This window comes from Hemiscyllium ocellatum, chromosome 15, assembly GCF_020745735.1.
Source record: "Hemiscyllium ocellatum isolate sHemOce1 chromosome 15, sHemOce1.pat.X.cur, whole genome shotgun sequence".
Classification (NCBI taxonomy): domain Eukaryota; kingdom Metazoa; phylum Chordata; class Chondrichthyes; order Orectolobiformes; family Hemiscylliidae; genus Hemiscyllium; species Hemiscyllium ocellatum.
The window spans coordinates 68,139,707-68,159,317 of record NC_083415.1 but is presented as its reverse complement, the minus strand read 5'-3'; the positions used below and the strand labels follow the sequence as shown (position 1 = coordinate 68,159,317).

The following is a 19,611-nucleotide window of genomic DNA, read 5'->3' as shown; positions in this document are numbered from 1 at the left end:
GTAGTCAACTCAGCCACATTAGGGAGATTTAAACAATCCTTAGGTAAGCACATGGATGATTTTGGGATAGTATAGGGGGACAAGCTGAGAATAGTTCACAGGTCAGTGCAAAGGGCCTGTTCTGCGCTATGTTGTTCTATGTTCTATGTTCTATGAAGGGCTTGTCACATGAGGAGCTGTTGAAGTCTCTGAGTTTGTATTCAATGGAGTTTAGAAGGATGAGGGGGAGTCTGAATTTTACAGAATGCTTTTTGTTTCTTCATTCATAGGATATGGGTGTGACTGGCTGAGTGAGGATTTATTTGCCCATCCCTAGTGGTGGGTGAACTGTGAATTGCCATAGTACATGTGCTGTAGGTTGACTGGCAGGATTGTTGTAGGTTGACTGTTAGGGAGGAATTCCAGGATTTGGTGAATTTCTGCAGTGCATCTTGTAGATAGTACACACTGCTGCGACTGAGCGGTGGCAGTGGAGGTGGGTGTTTGTGAATGAGATACCCATCAAGAGGCTGGTGTCGAGCTTTTTGAGCGTTGTTAGAGCTGCACTTATCCAGGCAAATGGGGAGTATTTCATCACGCTCCTGACTCGTGTCTTGTAGATGGTAACCAGGCTTTGGGGAGTCAAGAGGTGAATTCTCATCACAATATTCCCAGCTTCTGACATGCTCCTGGAGCCACTGTTAATGTAGTGAGTCCAGTTGAATTTCTGGTCAGTAGTAACCCCCAGGATGTTGATAGCCAGGGAATTCAGTGATGGTAACACCAGTGACTGTCAAGGGGCTTTGGTTAGATTGTCTCTTGTTGGTGATGGTCATGGTCTTGCATTTGAACATGAACTGCTTCCAAATCTGAGGAATCACGAAGGGTACTGAACATTGTGAAATAATGGCAAACATCCCCATATCTAACCTTATGATGGGGGGAAGGTCTTTGATGAAGCAGCTGAAGATGGTTGGGCCTAGGACACTACCCTAAGGAACTCCCGTAGAGATATCCTGGAGCTGAGATGACTGACCTCCAACAACCACAGCCATCTTCCTGTGTGCCAGGTGTGACTCTAACCAGCAGGCAGTTTACTCCCTGATGCCCATTGATTCCAATTTTGTTAGGGCTCCTTGATGTCAAGGGCTGTCCCTCTCCCCTCCCCTCCCCTCTGGGATTCAGCTCTTTTGTCCATGTTTGAACCAAGGCTGTAATGAGGTCAGGAGCTGAGTGGCCCTGACAGAACCCAAACTGGGCGTCACTGAGCAGGTTATTGCTGAGCAGGTGCTGCTTGATAGCCCTGTTGATGACCCCTTCCATTATTTTACTGATGATGGAGAGTAGACTGATTGGGCAGTAATTGGTTGGGTTAGATTTTCCCTTTTCTTTTGTGTACTGGACATAACTTGGGCAATTTTCTACACTGTCAAGTAGATGCCAGTGTTGTACTGGAAGAGCTGGCTAAGGGAGCAGCACGTTCTGAAGCACAAGTCTTTAGTACTGTTGCCAGAATATTGTCCGGGCATATAGCCTTTGCAGTATTCAATGCCTCCACCCATTTCTTGCTATCACGTGGAGTAAATCAAATCAGTTGAAGACTGGTATCTGTGATGCTGGCGACTATATCCACTCAGCATCTCTGGCTGAAGATTGCAGCGAAAGCTTCAGCCTTATGTACTGAACGTATGTGCTGGGCTCTTCCATCAATGAGGATGGGGATATCTGTGGAGCCATCTCCTCTGGTGAGATGTTTAATCATCCACCACCTTTCATGACCGGATGGAACAGGACTGCAGAACTTGGATCTGATCCACGGATTGGGGGATTGCTTAGCTCTGCCTATCATTTGCTGCTTAGGACTATTTGCATGCCACACAGCATGTTTGGCAGCTTCACCAGGTTAATACTTCATTCTGAGGGATGCCTGGTGCTGCTCCTGGCATGCCCTCCTGCACTCTCCATTGAGCCAGGGTTGATCCTCTGACCTGATGGTAATGGTTGAGTGGGGCGTGTGTTGACCATAAGGTTACAGATTGTGCTGGAATACAGTTCTGCTGCTGCTGATGACCCACAGTTCCTCTGGATGCCCAGTCTAGAATTGCTGAGGATGAATTCAAGTATGTCTTTCCCTCTTGTTGGTTCCCTCAACATCTGCAGCAGACCCAGTCTAGGGGTTATGTCCTTTCGGACCCTATCAGCTTGATCAGCAGTAATGCTGCTGAGCCACTCTTGGTGACGACGGACAGTTGAAATCTCCCAGAGTACATCTGCAAACCTGCCACCTTCCATGCTTCCTCCAAATGTTATTCACTATGGAGGAGACACATAGTAATCATGGCTTCAGGTTTAACATGAGACTTCATGGGATCCAGAGTCAGTGTTGAGGACTCCCAGGGCAACTCCCTTGTGTCTGTATACCACTAATCACCTGCTGGGTCTGCCTTCCTGGTGGAACAGGGCATATCTAAGGATGCTGATGGTGATGTCATACTCATGGAATCATACTTGATGGATATTGACCAGCTGGTGCTTGACTAGTCTGTGAGACAACTCTCCCAATGTTGGCACTAGCTCCAGGTGTTAGGAAGGAAAACTACACAACGTCAACAGGGCTGTCTCTTCCTGATGCCTAGATCAATACCAGGTAATCCGTTCAGTTACATTTCTTTATTGAGACTTTCATAGCGATCGAGGAGCAGGACCTGCTCCTCGGATGCTGCCTGACCTCCTGTGCTTTTCTAGCATTACCCTCTCAGCTTCATAACGATCAATACAACTGAGTGGCTTGCTGGGCCATTTTCAGTGAGCAATTCAGAGTCATCCATAGAGCTGTGGGTCTGGAGTCACACATTAGCCAGACCAGGTGAGGATGGCAAATCTCCTTCCCTGAAGGACATTAGTGAACCAGATGGGTTTTTCCAACAATCAGCGATGGGTTCATGGTCACCAGGAGATTCTTAATTCTAGATTTGTTTTCTATGAATTCAAATTCCACTATGCAGTGGCAGGATTTGAACCCACATCCCCAGAATGTTAGCTGCATTTTTGAATTCGTAATCTTTCAATAATATACTAGGCCATTGCCTCCTTATACTAAGAGATGTGGTTGTGGAGAAAATGTTTCCATTAGTAAGAGAGAGTAGGACCCAAGGTCACAGCCTCAGAGTGAACAGATGACCCTTTAAAACTGAAATAAGGATTTTTTTTTCAGCATGAGGGCTGTGGGTGAATCTGTGGAACTCATTGCCTCAGAAAACAGCAAGGCCAAGTCATTGAGGATGTTTAAGAATGAGATAGGTGATTCTTGATTAGTAAGGGGATCAAGGGAAGGCAGGAGAATGGGGTTCAGAAACCTATCAGCTGCAAATGTGTTGCTGGTCAAAGCACAGCAGGTTAGGCAGCATCTCAGGAATAGAGAATTCGACGTTTCGAGCATAAGCCCTTCATCAGGAATAAGAGAGAGAGCCAAGCAGGCTAAGATAAAAGGTAGGGAGGAGGGACTAGGGGGAGGGGCGATGGAGGTGGGATAGGTGGAAGGAGGTCAAGGTGAGGGTGATAGGCCGGAGTGGGGTGGGGACAGAGAGGTCAGCAAGGAGATTGCAGGTTAGGAGGGTGGTGCTGAGTTGAGGGAACCGACTGAGACAAGGTGGGGGGAGGGGAAATGAGGAAGCTGGAGAAATCTGAATTCATACCTTGTGGTTGGAGGGTTCCCAGGCGGAAGATGCGACGCATGGCTGCAAGGGTGGAGCGGAGGATCCGGAGGGAGGTCTGTTGCTGGAGGCTTCGGATTTGTTGTAGGTACAGGTTGTCCTGGTTGGGTCCAAATTTTGTTGGTTGGAATGTAGTTCGGAGTCCGTGTGGGATCAGTCGGTTCCGTAGGCAGGTACTGAGGAAGGAGATGTGGCTGTGGTAACGAGTCTGTTTGAGAACGTGGCTGATGAGCTTCTGTGCAGAGGAGATGACCTGGGGGGTGCAGTGAGAGAGGGACTCACTGAAATCCTTGTAGAGGGAGGAAGAGAGCTTCTTCAAGGAAGGCATCCTTGTAAGAGGATTCGCAGTAGGTTAAAATCTTCGAGTAAAAAATGAGGTCTGCAGATGCTGGAGATCACAGCTGCAAATGTGTTGCTGGTCAAAGCACAGCAGGCCAGGCAGCATCTCAGGAATAGGGAATTCAACGTTTCGAGCATAAGCCCTTCATCAGGAATAAGAGAGAGAGCCAAGCAGGCTAAGATAAAAGGTAGGGAGGAGGGACTAGGGGGAGGGGCGATGGAGGTGGGATAGGTGGAAGGAGGTCAAGGTGAGGGTGATAGGCCGGAGTGGGGTGGGGGCGGAGAGGTCAGGAAGGAGATTGCAGGTTAGGAGGGCGCAGAAACATATCAGCCATGATCAAATGGTGGAGCAGACCTGATGATGGGCTGAATGGCCTAATCCTGCTCCTATGTGTTATGGTATTATGGGCGTAATGGAAAAACAAAACAAACAACTGCAGATGTTGGAAATCTGAAACAAAATCAAAAATTGCTGGGGAAGCTGAATCTGATCTGGCAGCACGTGTGAAGTGAGCAGTTCTGAAGAAGAGTCACCAGGCTCAAAGGCTAACTCTGCTTTCTGTCCACTGTTGCTGCCATACCTGCTGAGTTTCTCCAGCACTTTCTGGGTTTTGTGACATTATGGAGTTGGAAATGAATGACATCAATGATGGCTCCAATAAATGATTGGAAGTTCACCTTGGAGTCAAATACAGTGTCAAAGTTGTGACTGGTCTTGTGTAGTTTCAGACAGTTCGCTGGCAGAGGGATACCTCCAGTGCTAAATGGACAGTGTTTGTGGCAAGAATAAGAAAATAAAGACCTCATTCATCACCAGATTTAATTGAAGGAAATTTCTGCTTATCCTGTTCTGGACATCAGACAAACAGCTGACAATTTAGACACAGTGGAGGAATTGAGTGAGGTGGGGTTGAGGATGATGTCACAGGGTTAGGGTGTGAATGACAAATAGGAGAGCTGCAAATGTGTTGCTGGTCAAAGCACAGCAGGTTAGGCAGCATCTCAGGAATAGAGAATTCGACGTTTCGAGCATAAGCCCTTCATCATCTATTCCTGATGAAGGGCTTATGCTCGAAACGTCGAATTCTCTATTCCTGAGATGCTGCCTAACCTGCTGTGCTTTGACCAGCAACACATTTGCAGCTGTGATCTCCAGCATCTGCAGACCTCATTTTTTACTCGACAAATAGGAGAGGTCAAGGATAGATCTTTGGGGAACACAAGAAGTAACGGTGTGGGAGTAGGGAAAGAAATCATCGCAAATTATTTTTTGGCTACAGTTGGACAGAAAAGAATAGAACTGGGTGACAGCACCCTTCCACCCACCCACCCATCCCGTTCCCCAGCTGGGTGACAAGGGAGAGGGGCAGGATGGTCAAAATCTGCAGGCAGGGCAAGAGAGAGGGTTGGCCCCTTTCGTGGTCGGACAGGATGTTATTTGTGATTTTGATCAGAGCTGTTTTGGTATTGTGGCAGGAGCAGAAACCTGGTGTTTCAGGGAGCAAACTTTCAGCATAACCTTACGGTAACCATGGGACTAACCTGTTTGCAGGGGGAGAGTGTGGTTCCCATGGACAGGGTCAGAGAAATCTGAGGAAATTTCTCTTAATGGCTGATTTTGGGATTGAGGCTACACTGGCTGGCAAATGAATCTTTGTTTCCATTTGCGTTCCGAATGTTAACTTCTCATTGTTTCTGTGGCACATTGATGTGAGAAATGTAAAGATACAGTTGTACTGTGACTTTGAAACCAAGTTTGCAAATGGGTGGAAAGGAATTTTACTTTGAGAGTTTATCATGATCTCAGATGGTTAGTGCTGAGGGAATGCATCTCTATTGGAAGGTCAGTGAGGCAGAGCAGCACTTTGGGAGTGTACACTGCTGAGGGAGCACTGCACTATAGGCCAGTGCTGAGGGTGTGCCACACAGTCGAGTCACTGCTGAGGGAGTGCCGCCCCCTCGGAGGGTCACTGCTGAGGGAGTGCCGTCCTGTCGGAGGGTCAGTGCTGAGGGTGTGCCACACAGTCGGTGGGTCACTGCTGAGGGAGTGCCGCCCCTCGGAGGGTCAGTGCTGAGGGTGTGCTGCCCTGTCGGAGGGTCAATGCTGAGGGAGTGCCACACTGTCAGAGGGTCAGTGCTGAGGGAAGTCTGGACTACTGCAGAGGCTGACATTTAGATGACGTTAAATCCTAGGGTCTATGCCCACTTGAGTGAATAAAGATGATACCATGGTGCTATTTCAGTGAATGGGGGAATTTTCCCAGATGTTTTTGTCAATATATAGACCATTACCCCAGATTGTGAAACTAGGACATTTGATTGTTTATCTCAGAAATCACTGCTTTGGCTGGAAATTGTTGAGTCACATGTTTGAGGTATTGGAAGGAATTTGTGTGTAATGTAACTGAACCCAACAGTAATCAGCCTCTTCAGGAGAGTGGATTGAACTTTGGAAAAATAGTCAGCATCTGTCTTCCTCAGATACTGGTCCAATTGTTTAATAATCAGACCACACTTCAGTAAATATTTATATCCAATCCGTACTCGGTCAGGGTTTGATTCATTGACTGCTCGTTGATGCAATTCTCCAGCCAATGTTCACTCTACCCAGCTGTGGAACAGACGTTCTCTGTTGGAGTTCTGATGTTGGAACAAGGAGTAGAAGGTCAGACAGTTACTGCAACTCAGGATTCCAAACCGTCACTCACCTGCAGAACGATTTTCAAGTTCTGACTGTTTATGTTGCATCATGTGACCACGTGTTTTGGTCACACACTCTTTCTTCATTCTCTTGAACGTTTACACACTCACTGGTCACCTCCACCTCACCCTGAAATCTTCCTCATTGCTAACCTTCCTTCTCAAACCACCCCTTCTCTCTCATTCTCACCTTATTGTCCTTCCTTCTCTCTCTCATTCCTCCAAAGAAGTCGCTTAGCATCCTCCATCTCCAGTGACTGGATCAGAATTCTCAATGTTTCCTGTTTTGAACTTTTTGCAGCTTCCTCAATTTATACAGTTTCATTCTTAAAAACTAAGAATCTCTGTGCAGTTTGGAACCTTGTACCAGACAAAACTACTAGGAACCATTGGCATGATGAGGCGCTCTTGAAAATAAAATCCAGATTCCAGTGTCAAATTTGAAGACAAAACTAAATGTATGTACTGGGATTTTGCAGCATTAGCTGAGAGATCCTGTCTGGTTCTATAGCAGCACCTACTGCTGGCTGACAAATCACTGCAATCCATTTGATAATTTGGAGGTGCTGGTGTTGGACTGGTGTAGACAAACTTAAAAAATCTCACAGCACCAGATTATGGTCCAAAAGGTTCATTTGAAAGCACTAGCAGCGTTCCAAAAGCTACTGCTTCCAAATAAACCTGTTGGACTATCACCTACAATCCATTGGTGTGAATTCACAGAGTGACATGACTGAGGATAGACCGGGAGGCTGTGCTGCATCAGTCCTGCACTGGTGGGATTCTCGACTGCCGAGAGGGTTTTTTGTGAGTGTCCAGTCTGTGTTTGCAATGAACTGGAGTTGGCTGTAGTCAACTCACTATTGGAATGAAATGCTGGTTTCCACACAGTGTGAAAGTGAATAGGTTATCTCACCATTACCAATATAAATTGCTGTAGTTACATTGTGAACTCAATGCTGGGAGCATCTGGGATCTGAAAAGGCTCTGAAATGCCCCCTCCATAGGACACTACTTACTGCAGTCCTCCCCACTTGTTGGATGGGTGCAGCTGCAACACACAAGCTTGACACTATCCAGGACAAAGCAGAAATAGAGTCATAGAGATGTACAGCACGGAAACAGACCCTTCAGTCCAACCCATCCATACCAACCAGATATCCCAACCCAATCTAGTCCCACCTGTCAGTACCTGGCCCATATCCCTCCAAACCCTTCCTATTCATATACCCATCCAAATGCCTCTTAAATGTTGTAATTGTACCAGCCTCCACCACATCATCTGGCAGCTCATTCCATACACGTACCACTCTCTGCATGAAAATGTTGCCCCTTAGGTCTCTTTTATATCTTTCTCATCTCACCCTAAACCTGTGCCCTCTAGTTTTGGACTCCTCGACCCCAGGGAAAAGACTTTGCCTATTTATCCTATCCATGCCCCTCATAATTTTGTAAACCTCTGAGGTCACTCCTCAGCCTCTGACACTCCAGGGAAAACAGCCTCAGCCTGTTCAGCCTCTCCCTGTAGTTCAGATCCTCCAACCCTGGCAACATCCTTGTAAACCTTTTCTGAATCCTTTCAAGTTTCACAACATCTTCACAACATCCACAAGCACCCACTCTCCTTCATTGATGCTCAATAGCAGCAGATGCACTGCAGAAATTGCCCAGGACTTCTTAGACAGAGCCTTCCAAACCTATGATCACTTCCATCTAGAAGAACAAGGACAGCAAATACATGAGAACAAAACAATCTACAAGTTCCACTCCAAGCCGCTGACCAACCTGACTTGGAAATATATTACCATTCCTTCTGGATGAATGGGTCAGTAACCTGGAATAAAAACATAACTGGAAATTCTGAAACAAACACACAGTGCTGGAGTAATTCAGTAGGTCTGGCTGTGTCTGTGGAGAGAGAAACAGTATTGATTTTAAAAAGCAAAAACCTTGTATTTAAGCACGATTTCCTAGAATCGACTGTTACAGATCGAACTGCTGTGGGATAACTTGCCGTGCTGCTACCTGGAGAGCTTTTGTTTGGGAGGATGGTACGCTATTTTGTGTTTCCTGTCTTTCTCAACTTTCACCACAACAGCTCATCACAAAGCATCAACTTACCAATCAAGTCAATATTTGAGGTGCTGTCAATGCTGTAAGCTACACTTGGACTTAACATATTCTCCACAAGTGAATGGATATAATCACTAACTATCTATATTTGCTTGGTTCAGTGAAAGATAATCATTTAATTTTCACAAGTTACATGCCTGCTTTTCTAATAAACTGTGCTAACCCCCCCCTTCACTGTTTGATCACACAGCATTGCCCTTTGGTCCCTCCCCTTCACTGTTTGATCACACAGCATTGCCCTTTGATGTGAAGGCCACTGTTTGTCACAGGCCACTTGGGTGTTGTCTTTCTTCCTGGTGGTGGAAACTGAATAAAGATTTATACACCTTGTGTCCTTTACTGTGTCTCACACCTGTACACACACAACATAGGTGCTGGGGAAAATATAAGCACTATCGCAGTTAGGTGGTAATGTCGGAAAAACAGTTGGAAAAAAAATATAAACGGGAGAATATTTTTTAAAAGTTGTGCTACAGGAACATTAACATGCACCTGAGAGGGTGCAGTAGGGTTGAGGTTTAATGATTCAAAAAAAGTTATTCTGGTAGTGCAGCGCAGACCCTCTGACAGCGCAGCTTCCCCTCAGCACTGATCCTCCAACAGCGTGGCACTCCCTCAGCACTGACCCTCCGACAGCATGGCACTCCCTCAGCACTGACCCTCCGACAGCACTGTGCTCCCTCAGCACTGACCCTCCAATAGTACTGTGCTCCCTCAGCGCTAATCCTCCAACAGTGCAGCGCTCCCTCAGCACTGATCCGCCAAGCATCTGGAGTTTCACCCTGTGTTGTGCTGTCAAATCACTGGAGTGTGTCCCAAGCCCCAGAAGGGAATGTGTTGCCCAGAGTTCCACAGCTGAACAAGCCATTACAGTGATGACAGAGTTGGAAACGAGAGACAACCCATGGGACAGAGAGCGAACTGGTGCAATAGAGCTGGAATGACAGGTGTGTCTCCAGGCACTATCTCTACTTTTGCTAACTCTGTGTTCATTGAATCACTCACCTTCAACTGCAGCAGTCAAGGTGAAGTCTGTTTCTACTGGTCAGTCAGCTGTTGGCTGCAGCTTGCCAGTTGCAACTTGCTAGCCTATTGAGGGAATAACTCCCTGACAATCTTGTTATATCTGGATTCTAGTTGGAGTTGTGGGGAATAACCAAGAGACAGTGGACCACAGGAACAAGCAATACCTTGCCAAAATCTTGCAACTATCAAGCTTCAAATAGTTTGTGCCTCCATCTGTCTAGACCATATACCCTGGAATTCTTCTTGAAATGTCTCTTGCTCCTACCCAGCTTCTTCCCCTCCTCCCCCCCCCCCCCCCCCCCCCCCCCCCCCCGCCCCACCCCCACCTGCCCAATGGTGTACTTTCAGTTTTGAATAAGTGTGTAACTACTTAATGATTCTTTGGGCGTTGGTCTTTTTGTGTTCCTATAACGTAGTCAGGATATTTTCATATGTTAAAAGTGAGTGTAATTGCAAGTTTTGTTGTCTTTGACAGAAATTGTTGGAAAATTTAAAAATAAAACCAAATTAAAATGAGTTTTAAGACAATGTGACACAGTGTGAAATACATTTTGGATGTTCTATTTGATTAATGATAATCTCTGCAGTACTTGCTGAGCTGTGGAGTCCTGAACAAATTAAAACCTCCGCCTGTGCTAAAAGAAGGATCTCACTTATGAAGTTATTTAAGCTCAAAATGTTAACCTCAGAATCTTCTAGACCAGAATGGCTCAGAAATAGAAACCAGAAATAAGGCTTCAAAGAATCCCAGCTTGTCTTGTGATCTGGTTTTTTGATGGTCTGGCAGAAGATGTGTAGTCTGCCTCTAACCAAGTTAACGTTTTCTGAGGGTCCCTGACTTTGTGGGAAAAAGGGCCATTAGATACTGTCTCCCTGTTTCTCCATCTGCCTCCGAGCTATAGCCTGGCACTGGGCAGTCTTCAGGTCAGAAACAGTGAACCGAAAATGGAAATGCTGCAGGTCTGGGAGCATTTGTACAGAAAAAAAAGACAATTAATGTTTTGAATCCAATGACTCTTCACTGGAACCAAGAAAGGTCACTGGATTTGAAGCGTTAACTTTGTTTTCTCTCTGCTGTTGGATCTACTGGGTTTCTCCAGCACTTTCTGTTTTTGCTTCAGATTTCTCGCACCTCCATTTTGCTTTTGTTCTGCAGAGACAGTGGAGACTGACAGTGGAACAATAGCTGGATCATGGGGAATATGCGATCAAACTGAATGAAGAACTTTTTGATTCAGGCTGCAGATGGCTTATATCATCAATGGAGAGGACCAGCAGTTTGCAAGTCTCTCAGAAACACCCTGCCAACCACCCAAACATCCTCACTGATTATTCAGGGAATCAGTTTGATGTGCTTTTCGTGGAATGTGGAGGGTTTGATGTTTCAAAATGTAAATTGTAGGGAGAAAAACAGGATTCTAGCTCGTATTTTCCAGTTGTGGGTGAGTTTGAAGAGAAGATTCCAAGCTGTGTAACATGGGGTGAAACGATATGGATTCACCAGTTCTAATGGTGAAGCTTGTGGGCGATGTTTAAATATTGCACACTGACACACAGAACAATACAGCACATGAACAGGTCCTTCAACCCTCCAAACCTACAATGCCATGTTCTGCTCTTCCATATTAAAACTGTCTTCACTTACAGGATCCATATCCTTCTGTTCCCTTCCTATTCATGTATTCATCCAGGTGTTTATCGAATGCTATTATGTCTCTTCCCACCACCTCCTCTGGCAGTGTTTTCCAGGTACTCACCATCCTTAAGAATGGAAAAACATGCCTTGCACATCTCTTTTAAAATCCTCCTCCCCCACCTCGCATGTTGATCCTGTGTCCTCTAGTAATTGACCCCTTCACCCTGGGAAAAAGCATCATACTTCCCACTCTATCCATGCCATTCACAATCTTCTAAACTTCTGTTAGGTCACCCCTCAACCTCCTGCCTTCCAGTGCAAACAAACCCAGTCTATCCAACCTTTCTTCGAAGCTAACATACCAGGCAACATCTGATAAACCTTTTCTGTGCCCTCTCCAAAGCATCCACATCCTTCTGGTGGTGTGATGACACATTGAGTCAGGTCGGCTGTGGGAACTTGATCTTCTGTGTTAGTTCTGAATCACCCTGTATACTCCAGTGGGAATATAAAAGTCGGGTTGTTAACACCATTGAGTGATCATTACTCGGAATTTGAGTAGTTCCATTCCATTTTCCCCCACCATTCCTAGCTTTTTTTGTGCTTAGTTCTCATTAAATGACCCTTCTCAGCCCCTCACTCACCCTCTTCCACCGTTTGCTAGTACCAGCTTGCACGCAGCAGCATCTTGATACGGTTCACTTCCAAACTTGCTCCTCACTCAGACAGCCTGCTCTCTCCTCACTGTCACAGACAGTGAATAATCTATGGATAAAATGTGCTCAGTGTCACTGCCAAGATATAACTTAATCCAGGTGGTCAGTCTGCTTTTGGAATGTGGGATAGAATCCATTCTCTCTCCTTGCAGTGCTGGGGGGAGAGTTTACAACACTCCGAATCCCCTCAAACTGCGCAGCATTTTCAAGCCCTCCTCCAAGTTGCTCAAACAATCACCAGGTTGGCTTTCACATGTAGATCAAGCAAAGGAGGTCATATATCTTTTGTTTTTCAGTTTTTTACAGGGATCAATCAGTCACGTGGGAAAGGTTCAGATTGCCGACTGCTAACAGGCTCCAAGCTTGCAGTCTGACCTTCCATCGGCCGCAGTTCACATCCACCTTTGTGTCCTTCTGCCTTATTGGCCTTACGGCTTGGGCTGGTATTTTTCCCTGGAACTTTAAGCTGGTGGGGGTGGTTCTTGAACCTGGAGCATTGCTGATTCAGCTGAGATGGTGATCAAGTGGGATAGACAGCCAGTCTGCTGCACAAAGTGCTGCCTATCAGCCCCCTGGGGAACTGAGTGAGTGAATGTTGGAGTCTGTGATTAGCCTTCATTATGATGCTCTACATGGTGTCTGCTGTCACATAACATTCATCTTCCGCCTGGGCAGCCTACAGCCCAAAGGACTCAACATTGAATTCTCTAAGTTCAAACAACTTCCCTTCCCTTTGCCCAATTCCCTTCCCTGCCACTCCTCCCAGCGACCTATTGGATTCATTCCTCCCACTGACCAACCACGTTGTACCCTCTACCTGTCTCCACCTATTCCCACTTCACCACCCTACTTCCCCACCGCCTTTATTTGCAGCTCCCCCCATACCCACCCCCAGTCCTGAAGAAGGGTTACACCCGAAACATCCTGATGCTGCCTGGCTTGCTGTGTTCATCCAGCCTCCTGCCTGTCTACATCATATAGCTGGGTAAAAACAAGGACTGCAGATGCTGGAAACCAGAGTTTAGATTAGAGTAGTGCTGGAAAAGCACAGCAGGTCAGGCAGCATCCGAGGAGCAGGAAAATCAATGTTTCGGGCAAAAGTTCTTCATCAGGAATAGAGGCAGGGTGCCTGCAGTGTGGAGAGATAAATGAGAGGAGGGTGGGGAAAAAGTAGCATAGAGTACAATAGGTGAGTGGGGGTGGGGATGGGGATGGAGGTTATAGGTCAGAGAGGATGGTGGAGTGGATAGGTGGAAAGGAAGATAGGCAGGACAATTCATGAGGGCGGTGCTGAGCTGGAAGGTTGGAGCTGGGGTGAGGTGGTGGGAGGAGGAATGAGGAAACTGGTGAAGTCCATATTGATGCCATGGGGTTGAAGTGTTCTGAGGCAGAAGATGAGGCGTTCTTCCTCCAGGCGTCGCCATTCAGCCCACTAGTCAGGAAAGCTGTATCTCTGGGTAAATGGACACAATCCTGGGGTTACAGGGAGTAGATGATGATGTTAAATTCGATCAAACAGTGTGCTGCTTTTTATGAAGAATGATACACTGCAAAAGGCCATTCAGCCCTTTGATCCCATCAGCTCTTTGAAAGAGCAATCCAATCAATCCAGTCTATTTCCCCAGCCCTATAATATTTATCCAATTCCTTTTTGATAGTGATGATTGAATCTGCTTCTGCAGCTTGTTCCAAACCATGAGAACTTACCACGAGAAGGTTACTTCTGAACACCCTCAGCTTCCTTTTTCATTACCTTCAATCTGGTTCCGTTGCTTTTGTGATTAATTTACTCACTTAACATTTGATAATATTGAACATTGGTGTCCAATCTTTCATTGTCTTCCTCTGTTCTAAAAACAGCAATAACTCCATGTCCTAAAGTATGCAGGGCATTAGACAAGTTTAAAGTACTCAATGCTGAGACAAAAATGAGGAAATTCAAATGTGGAATTGAATAGAAAACAATTGAAATGCAGAGTTGGACAGTCGATATGTGGTTGGTGTCTCAGATGGGCTTTTTTCAGGCTGAATCCTCTGGGGTATTTTTCCAAGTTTATCGATGTTTTTCAATATTTCTTTCTGTAAATGTGCTATGGCACCAGATTTATCATATGAGCTTTATGTAGCTGTCTCTTAAATTACTCTGCACCACAGGTTACTGCTTCATTGTAATACAGGAGAAAAATCAAATAAATTGAATCTGTGTTCCTTTTGTTCTTGTGTAATCAAATCTCCTTTGGTGATATTTCTCAGCACTGACCCTCCGACAGTGCAGCACTGACCCTCCGACAGTGCAGCACTGACCCTCCGACAGTGCAGCGCTGACCCTCCGACAGTGCAGCGCTCCCTCTGCACTGACCCTCCAACAATGCAGCGCTCCCGCTGCACTGACCCTCCAACAATGCAGCGCTCCCTCTGCACTGACCCTCCAACAATGCAGCGCTCCCTCAGCGCTGACCCTCCAACAGTGCAGCACTCCCTCAGCGCTGACCCTCCGACAATGCCCACTCCCTCAGCGCTGACACTCCGACAGTGCGGCACTCCCTCAGCACTGACCCTCCGACAGTGCGGCACTGACCCTCCAACAGTGCAGCACTCACCCTCCAACAGTGCAGCACTCCCTCAGCACTGACCCTCCAATAATGCCCACTCCCTCAGCACTGACCCTCCGACAGTGCAGCGCTCCCTCAGCACTGACCCTCCGACAGTGCAGCGCTCCCTCAGCACTGACCCTCCGACAGTGCAGCGCTCCCTCAGCACTGACCCTCCGACAGTGCAGCGTTCCCTCAGCACTGACCCTCCGACAGTGCAGCGCTCCCTCAGCACTCACCCTCCGACAGTGCAGCGCTCCCTCAGCACTGACCCTCCAATAATGCCCACTCCCTCAGCACTGACCCTCCAACAGTGCGGCACTCCCTCAGCACTGACCCTCCGACAATGCCCACTCCCTCAGCGCTGACCCTCCGACAGTGCAGCGCTCCCTCAGCACTGACCCTCCGACAGTGCAGCGCTCCCTCAGCACTGACCCTCCGACAGTGCAGCGTTCCCTCAGCACTGACCCTCCGACAGTGCAGCGCTCCCTCAGCACTCACCCTCCGACAGTGCAGCGCTCCCTCAGCACTGACCCTCCAATAATGCCCACTCCCTCAGCACTGACCCTCCAACAGTGCGGCACTCCCTCAGCACTGACCCTCCGACAATGCCCACTCCCTCAGCGCTGACCCTCCGACAGTGCGGCACTCCCTCAGCACTGATCGTGTAACAGTGCCTGCTCCCTCAGCACTGACCCTCCGATAGTGCCCACTCCCTCAGCACTGACCCTCCAACCGTGCGGCACTCCCTCAACGCTGACCTGGCTATTATAAGGCTACTTCTTCAACGCCTCCAAAATCCTGGAATTCCCAATGTAGACATTGGGTCTACCTACAGTACATGGACTGCAGCAATTCAGGAAGGCAGCTCACCACCACCATCTCAAGGGCAACTAGGGACGGGCAATAAATGCTGGGCCCAGTTAGTGATGCCCATACCCTGTGAGTGAATTAAAACAAACACTAAGCAATGAAATTGCTGAGGTTTGATGTAGCAACCATGGAGGGATTTAGAACGGTGTCACACTAAAGGTTGTGTGAATAAACCAAATTAATTGAGATATTTGCTGAAGTTGTGAGAAGCCTGTAGCTTGGAGGAAAAAGAGCAAACAAAAACAGAAAATAGTGGAGAAACTCAGCAGGCCTGGCAACATCTGTGGAGAGAAAGCAGAGTTAATGTTTTGAGTCCGGTAACCCATCTTTAGAAGTTCTCTAACTCTGTTTTGTCTGCCAAGATGCTACCAGATCTGCTGAGTTTCTCCAGCTGTTACTGGTTTTGCTTCAGATCTTCAGCATCTATAGTTCTTTGTTTTTTGTTTAAGAACAAGTTTGATTTCCTCCAAGCATCCAGATGGTTTGTTTTTTGTACAATCACAGATATCTGCTATTCTCTTTCCCTAACTCCAAATATTCAAATTCAATGAAAAAGATGGTCTCAATACTTTGAATGTTTTGAGTTACAGTATTAAAATCTGATTAAACGAGCCTGTTGTGAGAATGAGTGTACTAGCAGTGAAGGTATTGTTATCATTTGTCTCTGATTTTTACTTTAACGTTTGTTTCATTAGTTCTTTGATTAACCATCTACACATAACATAACCACTCCCAGGATGGGTGTAGCGCAGTGTTAGATACAGAGTAAAGTTCCCTCTGCAACACACTAATATCAGCAAATTACTGAAGTAACTCGGGAATGGCCAAATGGTATTAGCATTAGACCAGACACTCAGCTGGTGTTCTGGGGACCCAGGTTTGAATCCTGCCACAGTAGATGGTAGGATTTGATTCTACTAATGAAAAATGTGTGGAGTTAAGAATGAATGACCATGAAACCATTGATTGTCTAGTTAACTAATGGACTTCTTTCAGGGAAGGAAATTGCCTTCCTCATCTGGTCTGGCCAGCATGTGACTCCAGACACAGCAATGTGGTTGACTTTCGGCAAGGTGGCTCAGTGGTTAGTACTGCTGCCTCACAGCAATAGGGTCCCAGGTTCAATTCCAGCCTCGGGCGACTGTCTGTGTGGAGTTTGCGCACTCTCCCCATGTTTGCGTGGGTTTCCTCCGGGTGCTCCGGTTTCCTCCCACAGTCCAAAGATGTGCAGGTCAGGAGAATTGGCCACGCTAAATTGCCCATGTTGTAAGGTGCATTAGTCAGAGGGGAATGGGTCTGGGTGGTTTACTCTTCAGAGGGCCAGTGTGGACTTGTTGGGCCGAAGGGTCAGATTCCACACTGTAGGGAATCTAATCTAATCTAATCTCTGAAATGGACTAGCCTGCCACTCAATTCAGAACAGCTAGCGGTGGGAAATAACTGCTGGCCAGCCTGCGACGCCCATGTCTCTCAAGTGAATGAAAAGAAATTCTGATGTCTCTGTTTTTGTTTCAGGTGCTACAAAAGAGATTGGTTCAGCTCTGACCAGGATGTGTATGAGACATCGCAGTATTGAGTCAAGGCTCAAACAGCTTACTGCGTAAGTTCAGGCCATTCACCCCACCCTATGGAAGTTAGCTCTTGAGTAACCTGAATGATGTAGTGCCCTTGTTTGTCTCTAATCCAGCTCGTTAATTCTGTTTCAGTAATGATCTGTGAGTGGGAATAGTTTCTACCTAACTACTCTGTCCAGACCCCTTAAGATGTTGAAAACTCCTCTCCAAGGAAAACAATCTGAGCTTCATTCGACTGGTTTTCTATCCTAGGTTTCTCATCTCTGGAACCATTCTCATCAACCTGTTCTGCACTTTCTCCAATGCTCACATCCTTCAGGAGTCCCATAATCGTACACCTAGAGCCAGTTGAGTCTAACCAGCGCCTTATACAGTTCAATATAACCTCCCTGCACTTGTACTCCATCCCATCACCAATAAAATGTAACACACTGTATGCCTTATGAACCGATCTCTCCCCGTGTCCTCCCACCATTAATGACATAGAATTATGCATTCAGGTCTTACTACTCCTGAACACTGTTTAGGATCACATTGTTAATTTTATATTTTCTCTTCATGTTCTTTCCTGTCACTGGGGAGGCAATACACCAGATGGGAGCTATGTCCATGGTGATAGAAACACCTATCCATTCCCCTAACTAATGAATCCCCAATCAGTGCTGCTCTTCAGCTGTCTTTCTTCCCTCCTGTACAGTTGGGCTATCCGTGCTACCCTGGGCTTGGCACATGCTGAGGCACTAACACCCTTACCAGTATCCCAAACGGAAATTAGTTCTTGAGCAGGACCTTGGTGGACTGTCTAGTGATCATCCAATCCCTATTCAAGTTATTTGTATTTTCTTAAACAAAGTCTTTGTTCATCACATTTTGATGGCTCTTGCTCATCTCAGCCACTTCACTGTCCAACCGTCTCTTTCTTTCGCTTTTTCTCTTTTTCACAGACATATGCATTTTCATTCACGTTCTAAGTTGTGTTGATTTTCTTTGTCCTCTGGCAGTGCTCTGACTGACAGTTTGATAAACCCTCTGGAGGGTCGGATTGAGGAGTGGAAGAAAATTGCCAACCAACTGGATAAGGACCATGCCAAAGGTAACATCCGACCCCCGATCCCTGACGCTTGCAATTCGGCCCTGAGTCTCCTCTCACGTTGGCTCTTCGATCAAATTTCATCAGCCAATAGGGAGAGCTTTTCCTTTTCTACCCTATCCAAATCTCTCATAATCTGATAAACACCTGCCACATCTCCCCTTAGTCTCCTTGGAGCAAAGGTGAAGGGCACCAGCTTCTCCAGCTTACTCTTGTAAATGAAATCACCAATATTCTCGCAGAGTCACAGTGAAGTATACCCGTGCTGCAGGGTTACATGCTCGAGTGTCGATGGCTAGGATGAGCAATTACTCCCAGCAGCAAGTGGACCCGTTGGGTTTCTTACTGCAGTAAGTAGTTCTCACATCCCAAGTTTGGATCTGGCCTGATTTTGCGGAAGGTGGTTGTGGGGATGAGTTTCAGTCCCTCCTCATTCTATGTTGCATGCAAGTCTCAATAAAGACAGGTCTGTGCGTGTCCCACGCTATTCATTGGGTAAGTGATTCATTAAAGCTGCTCCCACGATTTTGGTGCAAAGTTGTGGTCTGGTGTAGCGAGTCACAGTGGATTCCAGCATCTGCAGGAATTTGCTCTTTAACCATTCACAGTGTTGGTTGGAGTACCAAAAAATATCCAAGGGATTGCTGATGTGTGACAAGACTGCACTGTTACTTTTGTCAGATTCAGTTCCTTTAAACCTTCCTTATTAATGATGTCTCCACTGGTAATTGTTGCAGAATACAAGAAAGCTCGACAAGAGATCAAGAAGAAATCGTCTGATACACTAAAATTGCAGAAAAAAGTGAAAAAAGGTTTGTGACTTTTTATTGTGGGGTTGAGCAATCTGCATTTACCAAGTTGGTATCTTTGCAAGGTTTTCATGGAGCTGAATAACATTTACTGACTGATCGTGTGAGTCCCATTGAACAAACGTAAACAAACTGAGGAAGGGAGCAATGTGCAACCAGGCAACTGAATGCAACCCTCAATAACCAGGAAGTATTACAAACCTAAATAATTAAAACGCTCACTTAATCCCTTCACACTGTTTCCAGTCACTAGCTACTGTCCTTCCATTGGTTCATGCATAGACCAAAAACAAAATGCCACATGTATGAGTAATAACTGGAGATTTCTAGAGAAAGAATTAAGCTTACTTAAAATTTAGTGAAGTGTTTATCCTCAGACACATGTTCCCTTTTAGTGTTTGACAGCAAATAAAGCTGGGCTGAACATTTGGG

The 19,611-nt window shown here is 46.4% G+C and overlaps 1 protein-coding gene across 3 annotated transcripts in view; it reads left to right on the top strand.

The window, feature by feature from the left end:
- Positions 1–19,611, top strand: part of mtss1 (MTSS I-BAR domain containing 1) — a 197,926-nt gene that overhangs the window by 115,645 nt on the left and 62,670 nt on the right. For all 3 annotated transcript variants that reach the window (XM_060836593.1, XM_060836592.1, XM_060836591.1), the window contains exons 4-6: positions 17,222–17,306; positions 18,282–18,373; positions 19,108–19,182. In XM_060836593.1, coding sequence (XP_060692576.1) covers positions 17,222–17,306; positions 18,282–18,373; positions 19,108–19,182 — 252 coding nt within the window. The remainder of the gene's footprint in view (positions 1–17,221; positions 17,307–18,281; positions 18,374–19,107; positions 19,183–19,611) is intronic.